Raw genomic sequence first — 11635 nt, forward strand, 5'->3', positions numbered from 1 at the left:
AGGCCCGACCTGTGAGGACTGCCCTGTGTGTCATGGCACATGTAGGCAGCATGTGGACTGTGTGGAGTGTCGGGCGTTCGGGACGGGGGCGAAGAAGGACAGGTGAGAACCAGGGTCATAATGTAAACTAAAACTTAAAGGACAGTGGGAAATATTTGTGAACTGAAACTAAATTAATAATATCCCTTAGGAAAACTCTCGTAAAATTGAACCACTAAAATGTATCCGAAATAAAAATGATTCTCCTCTTGAAACAACTAAACATTAAGGCCATCTCTACACAATTTCACCAACTATGTATTTTGTATATGTTAAATCTTTAAATATAGTATATACCTGGGGGGTATACTACGAAGCAGGATTTTCACTTAGCCGGCTAACTTCAGGGAAAACTCTGGGTTTCCGGTCCTTCGAAGCTGGTTCTCTTTTTAGCAGGATAGATCTCCATGGTAACTTATGCTGTGCGGCTAACCTGGGGGGTATACTAGGAAAAAGGATTTTCGTTTAGCAAGATAACTTCCTGGATTTCCGGTACGACGAAGCTGGTTCACTTTTTAGCGGGCTAGATCTCCATGGTGACTTATCCTGGAACTTAGTCTGTGCTCCGAAGCAGGATAGGTTCCAGGATAAGAGATCAACTCAGCGAAAGCACCACGCCTGCTGACCAATCAAAGCTCAGTGTGCAGAGGAAATACAGTTTAAACTGCCGTTGCAGGAAAGACGGCCGGCCAAAATCACAGACTGTGTGAACGTGAAAATGAATAGAACATCACCTCCCATATTCAGAGCAATCTGACTATTATAACTATTATACTAGTTAAGAAAGCTTAATTAAATATCTGCCACAACATAAGTAACCGGATCAAAGTAACATTACGTTGCCTATAGTCCGCGGCACTGTGAGTGCAGACGTCGATGTGTCCCATTATCATTCATATCAGGCAACCCCTGGCACACGTGCCAGCATTGGCACGCGGCACCGTAACCAGTGGCACACTAGGAATAAGTGGAATAAGTGTGCAAAATATTTTAATTGTATTTTCGGATCCTGAACGAGGCCGCCGCCAGAGCGCGTCTCCCCGTTACCTGCAGAAGGAAGCCATGCACGTAACGCAGCCCTGCTCTCTTTAACTCCAGGCGACTTTCTGCCGCTTTCCTCCGTGGTGGAACGATCAGGGGTGAAGTGCTGCCGGAGCGCGCCGTACTTCACTAATTGCAGTACCCATAAGGAGCTGTACAAATGCCGCAGTTTTTGCGTGGCTGTGTATTTAGTTGAAAGCCCAGTGGCGATCTGCTCATCTCTCATCGAAATAATATGCTACAAAGGGGCGGACTGGCCAACTGTGTGTTGAACTTTCCTGTCGGCTCCCAGACCGTAGTCGAGGAGGGCAGAAGCAACAAGCTTCAGGTTCAATAACCAACTTTAGCTTAAATGACTGGGAGAGAGGCCGGAGTCTTCTGGAGGCCGGTTGCATTTATTTAGCGCTGTTCTTCTGGTTTCACAAAATACATCCACAGACCTCTGTTTTTCTGCTGCCTCGTTTCATTCCAGAAACATACGACGTTGCCCCTCGCACTGGTTCGCTCTCCAATCCCACAAGTCTCGTCTCTCTTCTCTCTCTCTCTCTCTCTCTCTCTGCTCTTTTTTCTCTGCTCTCTCTCTCCAAAGGGGACAGCACCTCATCTCACTGTGGGAACCCTAATATCTGATAACATGGTGTGCTGTGAAAATCACAGTCACACATGGTTAACGTTTGTTGAATTCGACATCATGGTAAGTTGCGCTGACATGAGTTCCACACACTGCTTGGCCCCAGCGGAGCTGATAGTTGACGAGGGTGCAAGCTCCTCAAACCCCCCTGTGATAATTCTCGATCGGTTTGGCGCCACGCGCTGACCTTAAATTTTTTTTTTTTTTTTTTTAAGATGGCCGGACTTCATATTGAAAAAGGTTGCCGGACCCCTGCAGTACGCATTCCAAAACTCTTTTTCTGTTTACCAGCGTGTATCACCTTGCAGGGGGCAGCGTACATTGTGGCTTTTATCCTGGATANGGCCCTGGAAAAGTTATGGAAAACAATATTTTTCCCAAAGCTTTGGAAAAGTCATGGAAATGTTACTACAGTTGCGTCAAATATAATTTACATTTGATCTAATCGCCTAAATAATCTGCGGTCGCGAGCTGTTATGTGCCATCATGACGCGCATGGTGTTATTTTTGAATATATGAAGCGCGAGCTGTGTGCTCGAGTCTTCCTGCCTGTCGGGCCGGCTGAACTCTGCTTCTCCGGGATGAATGTCAGCTACATTATCTACGGTGCGTTCGTTAACTGTGCGGAGTCACTGTGGCACAGACTGCACCGCTGGTGAACAGCTGTTAGAACGGGCCGTTCAGAGCAGAGCGGCAGAGCGTGATGTGAACTGAACAGTTTTTCTGTCGCAATATCATTTTAAAGAATCGTTGCGCTAGCTAGCTAGCATACATTGTCACTATCTGCTAACGTTAGCTTTAGCCTTTGTTTTCGAATTGTTTTTTTCATAGGCTATAAACAGAGGTGGTATAAGTATAGATATTGTACTAGAGTACAAGTAGAAGTACTTAGATCTTGTCCTTGAGTAAAAGTAGAAGTACTCAGATCTTGTACTTTAGTAGAAGTACTCAGATCTTGTACTTAATAAAAGTAGAAGTACTCAGATCTTTTACTTGAGTAAAAGTTGAAGTACCAGAGGAATACTCTATCACAGTAATGGCGCATTTACACTGCAGGCCTCGCTCGGCCTCGCTCGGTTTGGTTAGGCCTTATTAGGCCCGGCTCACTTTAATGCTGCGCTCACATTACAGTTTAGGAACTGGGGTAGTATCTATAGTAACGCAGTGTAGGCGGAGCCGTGACGTCATCTTCAATGAGCGCCCCAGAAAAACAACACAGCCGTTAGCTCTTAGCACTCAGAGCTCACAGCTCTTCATATCTGTTCAGAAACTAGACAAAAGTTAAACAAGTACAAACCACAGACTGCCTGTGTCATGGCGAATACAGTCGCTGGTTTATTTATGTCTTTATAGGCCGTTGTTGTGAGTGTGGACGGTCGGAGCATATATAACGTTAGCTTAGCCAAGCTCCATTTAGAAAACACGCATTTNACGCCGAGCGTCGAACAGCACTTTGAAATGGGATGGAACCACGGCAGACTGTCCAAAGCTGGATTTGAACGGGTCCACCCCTCCCCCACCCCGTCCCCAGAACTACACATGCTGGCTATTGTGTGTTTTGCAACATGCTCTATGGCACGCCTCTGGGAATTGTGGTTTTAAAAGACGTTTTCGTATTTCCCATAATAAGAAGTTGCCAGTATTAAACTGTTTAGATCCCTGGAGGTTTAGGGGATAGGAAACACTCAAATTTAAAACATATAATTAATAAATGGGTGAAAATTGCTTGTGCCCATAATGGGCAGCATTAATATATACCCACATGCTAGCTAAGGTCAGAAGAGCTTTATTTAACAGCTGGTCTTATGCCTGTGACCCCTCCTGTTGTATTTCTGGTATATTCATTTTAATGTCACCTGATATATAGGATGTGTGTTAAACTTGAATGGACAAGTCCATTTTTTCCTCTTCACACATCCTATATATCAGGTGACATTAAAATGAATATACCAGAAATACAACAGGAGGGGTCACANGAGTCTTTATTATACATCCGTATGAGCAGAGTCCGACAGGCAGGAAGACTCGAGCCACACAGCTCGCACTTCATTATACTATATAAAAAAAGAACACCATGGTGTCGATCAACATAGAAGCAGCTCACGGCCGCAGACCCCATACCCCAAAAAATATTTTTATTTGCAGATCTACATGATCACACAAACGACCTATATTGAATTTCGCCTTGCTGATATATTGTTTCTCACTGTTGTACCACTAAGTACAAGTTCATCTTCCTATCCCCCTGTGTGCCTTGGCAGCCCCCATCTAACTGCACGTTTTCACATCCATGTGGTTCCTTTCAGTGAATTGATGCAAGGAATGATGTGTCTGTTTATCATTCTTGCTTTCTTTTCAGTGGAGCTAGGCTACCATGCTTTACTGAAACAATTCATCTTTCTATAGATCGATAAAAACAATGATACGGTTTCTGTCAATACTTACGGCAATGAAGATTCCACTAGGTCCGTTGAAGTTATCAATCCAACCCTGAGAGAGCAGTCAGAGCAGAGGAGCTTCACATTAGAACTGAAACCATCAGCTGTTTAATCAACAGGAATTGATCTAGAATTTTTTTTTTTTTTTTAGTTACCAAATTAGTTACTATGAAAAAAATTGCAATTTGACATATTTTGCTGCGTTTGCTGGCTAAACTGTCTTATATGCAAGGAACTTCTTGATTTATTTACGGTTTGTTTTCTCAAACTCTCCTAAACCAGAAATGCAACAGGCCCTCCACAGTGATTAGTCAGGAGCTAAAGGTGTACAGAGCTTCTTGTCTACACATGCCTCACTCCTTTCTGTGTTTGCAGCATTAAAGAGGGAGTGCTTTAAGAGAAGAGAAACAGCTGAAAATGGACATAAAAAATTGAATATTATGTTGTGTGTTCAATACACACAATAAAACAGGGCCACTTTTGTGCTACCTCTGTTAAGGTAATTGTATTTTCTTCACCATTGTGAAGTGGATAAATCATTGTTTCAAACTACCTATAACGCATGTGAAGCTGAGCCCTGTCAACATGACCTTGTTTTTACAAAGCTAAGCTAATACAAAACCTTAACACCTGAATGAACACAGCAACTGCAACATTCAGGAGATTTTGAAAACACAGAAAATGGCAAGAGCCCTAAAGTTGGTATAAGTATTATGGTTTTCCCTTCCTTAGTACATTTGAATATCAGAACCTAAAGTTAATCTGTGGTGTAGTGGAACATTTCATTCAACAGTAACTCTCTCCCTGACTCCAGGTGAATCACATCCTGACACAGCAACACAACACCAGCAGGCTGGGTGACTCACAGGGAAGGGCTCCTTCCAGCTGGCCCCCACGATGGAGGGTCTGACGATGGCCACGTTCAGGTCTCCGGCCTCCTGCTGCACCATGTATTCAGCCAAGGCTTTGGTGAAGGTGTAGGTGTTGGGACGCTCCCCGATGAGTTTGGGAGTCAGAGCAGACACCAGCTCATCATCCATCCAGCTGGACAAAGTGAACAATAAGTAAAGTTATTGATTAAACCAAAGACAGTTTTAATATGGAGCAATACAAATGTGTCTTTAATCGCCAGAAATAAATGAAAAAATAATATGTTGATTGTACTGCCAAGCTTAAAGGTGGGGTATGTAATTTTGGAGAAACCAGCTCGAGTGCGCTAGAATTTGAAAATACACAACCGGAAAAAATCTGCCTCTTCCTTCAGACTTCCTTACAGAGCCCCTCCTCCAACACACACGAACGCGCACATGACCAATGAGGGCACGAGATAAGTTTGTGCACAGATGGAAGGCTGACAGGCAGGTAGGCCATCCAGTTACTTTAATCGGGCCGGATCAGATGATTGGTCGTGCTTTTTACAGTACCGCGGCTTCCACAGATGACATTTCTTAATGGATTTATTGTCAAAGCATTAAATATATTCATTGCTATCGGGATGTTAAGAGCATTCCATGGAATATAACAAGTGTTTCGAAAATAAATTACATACCCCACCTTTAAGGCACTGCGAGGAAGAGATAACAATTTATCTGGATTTCAGGCGCAATATATACAAAACCTCAAATGTCTAACTCAGTAGAATCCATTATCGTTGAACCCATCCCAATAGCAATGAATATCTGAAGTGCTTTGACATAAAGAAATGTCATCTGTGGAAGCCGCGGTACTGTAAAAAGCACGACCAATCATCTGAGCCGGCCCGGCTAAAGTAACTGGATGGCCTTCCTGCCTGTCAGCCTTCCATCTGCGCACAAACTTATCTCGTGCCTCATTGGTCATGTGCGCGTTCGTGTGTGTTGGAGGAGGGGCTCTGTAAGGAAGAGGCAGATTTTCTCCGGTTGTGTATTTTCAAATTCTAGCGCCCTCGAGCTGGTTTCTCCAAAATTACCTACCCCACCTTTAATCTAGAGCAAAGTGGCGGACAGGTGCCGCTGAAAGATGTAGAGTCCATAAAGGTTAAGTATGTATTACTCGTTGTGTGTTTTGGCCACACTTGGTATTTGGTCATTTGTCCTTGTCTTACTTCAAAAACTCTCTTTTGTCTGTATAAGTGACTTTGTACTTGTCCTCACCTCTCCTGTAATCACTTAACCACTGACCCTTGGATCACAATGTCTAAAAGTGACATGTTATTGAACAGGTAACAGAGCAAACTGTGTGTGTTTACATTCAGTGTGTGACAGTTTGCTAAGATGTCTCTTTAACTTCATCAACAAGAGATGAAAGGTCTTTAATGGACTTCATTTTCACAAAATCGTTAATAAATCGTTTAATGACATATCAGATATTTAAACCACAGAGTTGGCAAATGATTAATGAGCTGAATTAATGTTAAGATGGATTACTAAATAAAACATTAAACTGCATAATTTGGATGTGAAAACCTTTTCCACTCCATGCAAAGAAAGGCATCACATTCCAGTCTATGAGTAAGAGGTCGTACTTAAAACCACTCTGCATCTGACGGGAATACATCTCACTGCTAAAGGTCCATTTTGTTTAATTCATTCCACAGTAAAACTCAGTATGTTAGCACATATATATCCAGGCTACCTTTCTATACATACATCCCTCAGAAACCTTGCACTAATCTGCACTCCCTCTGCAGGCTTCTAATGCTTTACTAATGACTGGCAGCCTGAACAACATTAGTGCTACTAAAGCAGCCTTTTACTCTCCGGCCCTGCTAAGCTGGCGTGATCAGTGTATCACCAACACTAATCTTCATGGTACATTCTTACTGGCTTTTTATGCATCCAAAGAGGAAATGAAGAGTCCCTTTGAAAAACCATAAACCCAATCTACTGTGAACTGATGACACAATAGAGCACGAACACATCTGTGTGGAGAAACAAGCATCACCACAGCTGATCAGACCAACTTACTCCAGAGAATCGATGAGTCTGCGGTAGTCTACGGGGGGGGTGTACACGACCTCCTCAATGAGCTCTCGGTCACAGTTGGCGTAGGCTGTGGAGACATGAAGGAAGACCTCCAGATGCTTCATCCTGTGGGCCAGGGCCAGCATCTTCTGAGTGGCCAGCACATTCAGCTGCATCGCATCTCTGAGGGGGGGGAGACGGTTAAATTTAATCTAACTGACCCAACAGTACGTCTGGGGGGTTAAAGACAAACATTTTGGAGTCTGTCCAATCTCATTTCTCTAGCTAGGATGTTGTTAGCCTAGCTTAGCATCAACAAGTGAAACATCTACAAGAAGCTCTCTAACGTACTAGCTACCACATTATATCTAATTTGTTATACAACAATTAAAACAGCAATGTCAAAATCACATTGTGGATCCATTTCATGAACAATAGTCAGAGATTCCCAAAGTCTTGTCGCAGTGAGATTGCCATCTTTGGTCATGCCTTTACAGAGATCAGACCAACACTGAGTGAATGAGCGCTGTAGCTGCAGACGCTGCACAAAGGGACTGTTTCTTGTTACGCAATAGTTCCAGCATTTACTGTAACCCCACCTTAAACTACGCTCTCTTAATGTGTGTACAGTTTAAACAAACGAGATTCAACATGTAAACTGGTGAGCTTCAGATGTGTTGGTGGGCACATTTTTCCTCTTTGGAAAAAGCTGGAGCTGCTTCCCCATGCTTTAAGTCTCCAAGCTAAGCTAGGCTAATCACATCCTGACTCCATCCTTCAAATGGAGCTTTATTAAAGGGATATTCAGGTTTTCTTTCTAGTGTTGGTATAAAATGACACACATAGGCCTGAAATACACACACATGCACAAACCTACAATTGATATACATGCACAGATGAAGAGTTGGTAGAGCGAAGAGGCTTTCAGTACACACTATTTTTGGTCCGATAGGGACTCGAACCAGCGACCCTTCGGTTCCCAAGCCAAGTCCCTACAGACTGAGCTTCAGCCGCACTAATGCACACACGAATGCACAGCTCCTTCACCTTCACCAACATACTTATTTGCCCAAATGTTGAATTATTTCTTTAAATACCATTTTCAGTACAATTATCTTTCGCCAGACTGACATAAGATACACAGATGGCATCAAATGTGACTGCCAAAAAACTCCTTCAAAAGTAATTGAGTTGCTTTCCAAACACAATCCTACATGTCTCAAAGGTTAACATTGTGAGTGTTTGGTTCACAGTAATAAAGAACATTTCTGTGTACTTCTAGCATAAGAGAGAACGATCTCTTGAAACAATGTTGTTTTCTCACTGCTAAGTCAAGCAAATACTCATAATCAGTTCTTAATTTGACTGCGAAAACACAACAGATAATGAACTATGAACAACTGTACCAAATGTATAAGTGGAGAAAGAAACACATTGATGAAGACCTGCTTAACCATCTGGGAGAAATAGCCATATCCAAAGATATGTATTAAAATATAGGTAAAGGAAAGTGAGCAACATGAACAGGGCTCACTTGAGCGGCTCATTGAAGCGGATGGTGGCGGCGCAGTGGAACACGATGTTGACGCGGTCGGCCAGGACGCTCTGGTCCTCTTCGCTCAGGTCCAGCCCGGGCCGGATCAGGTCGCTGCTCACGGCTGTGATCTTCTCTGAGAAGCCTGGCTGCTCATCCTGCAGTCTTTCAAACAACTGAATGGGAAAATGATGAAATTAAAAACACTGCTTATAACTGTACAGCTATAAATTATAAAGTATAAATTGGCATTTGAATAATGTGGCATTTGTGGTATTCAGCAGTTATTTAGAGTGCAGTGCAACGTTTTCAAAGTTCAATTTGTCTGCCAACTATTTGTAGTCTCAGTGTTGAACAGCTGATGGCAGAATGCACTAAACTGATCTCAGATCTTTACGTATATTTCTTCTGTTCTCTAGAAACTGACAATGTTAGCAAACCTACAGCACACTGTAACCAATGTGAATAAACCAACAGACATTACACATAGTTTTTCCTCACATATAATTAAATATTCATTTAAATGTCCTCTGTTGTGCCTGATATTTTTCAGTAAGGCTAGAATGGAAAAAGGAAAACTTTGATTTTGGGGAAAGGTTTATTCAGGACACCCAAACTGTGAAACACAAGGCATTTCTCATCTTAAGCACATGCTTCATACACACAGGAACACTAATTGAATGGAAGTAACCGTGCAGCACAACACAGGGTCAGTGTGGTTGTAGATCAAATGCTGAAGATAATTTCCTTTCCTCACAGGCAACCACACATCTGCTGAGGGGAGTGGTACATTTGAAGCGGCGTCTGAACAATGTTGCAGATGCTACTTCAAAGCCCCCCCCCCCCTCTCACCACTCACCTTGCAGTTGATCATGTCAGCGATGCGGGCCTGGGGACTCTGACCAGCTTTGGACCGGACCAACACAAACACACTTTTGACTTCAGGGCAGGACCGCAGCAGCTTCTCCAGCAGAACCTGAACCAAGGAGTGAGAACTCCATCAGGAACTCTTAGCTCCTCCTTCAGAATCACCTTTATTGCCAGGTACGTTTACACATACAAGGAATTTGCTTTAGTGTATGATGGTGCAAATATTTAAAGCCTCTAAGTCAGATTTTAATTGCATTAACATTGTGTAAAATAACGTTTCCACAATAACTTAATACCCCCAGTGCCTCAGAAAAGGTCACACTGAATATTTAACCGGAATTTCTCTCATTCTTTTGTGACACTGAAATTTTCCAGGACACACTGCCCAGCATACATTTTTTTATGAAGGACACCCTGACACAATGGCTGCTGTGTCGGGCAGTAAAAGGACAGCCATTTGAATGATATGCAACATGTATCAGTTATCAACAAGAAGATATTAAAATAACTGATGTTAACTGTACATGTCTTCACACAGCTTCCTCTCATCACCCTCAGCAGGTCATGTTGTTGGCTTTGGTCCTGTCTGATTGGCTACTGTACCTTGCCCATGAAGCCTGTTGCTCCAGAGATTAGCACTGTCTTCCCTGCAAAGTATTCTGGGATGTTCACCATGATGTCTGTTGGTCTGTATAGTGAGCCCCTCACACGACAGCACCTGCAGACAGGACAGAAACAAAGAGAGGATTACAAAGTGAGCAACGTGCAGCATGAGGAGGTGGATCCAAAATGAATTTTACATTACAACATTACCAATGTAAGAGGATGTTCCGATAGGAGCTCAGAAAGAAGTTAACTGAGTGATCACTCTGTCAGTGATGTGAATATTGGTACGATTTGCATCTGTTTTTTTTAACCCACAACCAAAAATGTTTGTATTTCTTTTTTAACATGATTTCATAAAAAGGTTTGAGAAAAAGTTGCAGTTTATACTGCCTATACTGTTCATAATGTAAATACTGTCAGGTGTATATATATATTTATATTATTCTAAACATCACTCTGCACTTTGTTATTTTTCACTTCTAGTTAGAACTGAATTGCAGTGTCCTACTCTGTGCAAAGACAATAAAGTTGAATCTAATCTAATCTGACCATTTGCTTTAAAAAAAAAAGGGAAACATTTATTTTCTGTTGATGAACAAACCATTATTCTAAATACCTGTAGTCCCTGAGTGAGGCATGCATTTCAGCAGATCACGTGATGTGTTACTGTTTGCACAAGCAGCTCTGTATCGGCCTTATCAGTCCAAGGATGCGGGTTTATAAGTACAACACTTTGAGCTGATAACAGGCCATTCAGGAGATAACTCATCAGATCATTCTCTTAAGGACTTTCTTTGATCAGCTATCGCATGAAGTCTTATCATTTTCAAAATGACAACATTACTAAGACATATTTGCAACGGTTTGAAATACAACACACATGTCTAGATTCTGTGAGCATGTGCAGATGTCTTCTTCACTTTGCATTGGAAATAATGATCAGGAAACTCTTGCCCCATTTATCTGCATGACAGGAATACTGGTGTGGTCAGATAGGGTCAAATTACAGTTCACATGATTTAAAGAGACCTCCGTGCAATCCAAATAATGTCGTCATTCCGATACCAACCGGTTCATATTAAGCCATCTGGGATTATGTAGGTTATGTGAATAAAACAATGATGGGCTGGATGAAAAGCTAAAACAGGTTTGGCATTTCTTTTGAAACCATGAGGATAAAAGAGCATCACACTGCCTGCAGACTGTACACAGCACACTGCCTGCAGACTGTACACAGCACACTGCCTGCAGACTGTACACAGCACACTGCCTGCAGACTTTACACAGCACACTGCCTGCAGACTGTACAGCACACTGCCTGCAGACTATACAGCACACTGCCTGCAGACTATACAGCATACCGCCTGCAGACTGTACAGCATACAGCCTGCAGACTGTACAGCATACAGCCTGCAGACTGTACACAGCACACTGCCTGCAGACTGTACAGCGTACAGCCTGCAGACTGTACAGCACACTGCCTGCAGACTGTACAGCATACAGCCTGCAGACTGTACACAGCACACTGCCTGCA

At 42.7% G+C, this 11635-nt stretch overlaps 2 protein-coding genes across 2 annotated transcripts in view; one reads left to right on the forward strand and one right to left on the reverse strand.

The window, feature by feature from the left end:
* Positions 1-11635, forward strand: part of LOC104967573 (carboxypeptidase Q) — a gene marked incomplete at its 5' end in the record, with an annotated part of 309328 nt that overhangs the window by 291856 nt on the left and 5837 nt on the right. The window lies entirely within an intron of this gene.
* LOC104967553 (fatty acyl-CoA reductase 1-like) lies at positions 3998-10243 on the reverse strand. The gene is made up of 6 exons (XM_010797043.1): positions 10099-10243; positions 9485-9601; positions 8626-8801; positions 7095-7274; positions 5016-5193; positions 3998-4201 (listed from the first exon to the last, which is right to left on the reverse strand). The coding sequence occupies exons 1-6, from the start codon at positions 10168-10170 to the stop codon at positions 4112-4114; spliced, it is 813 nt and encodes a 270-aa protein (XP_010795345.1). The 5' UTR covers positions 10171-10243; the 3' UTR covers positions 3998-4111.

The sequence above is a fragment of the Notothenia coriiceps genome, unplaced genomic scaffold (assembly GCF_000735185.1).
Source record: "Notothenia coriiceps isolate Sejong01 unplaced genomic scaffold, NC01 NC01_scaffold00037470, whole genome shotgun sequence".
Classification (NCBI taxonomy): domain Eukaryota; kingdom Metazoa; phylum Chordata; class Actinopteri; order Perciformes; family Nototheniidae; genus Notothenia; species Notothenia coriiceps.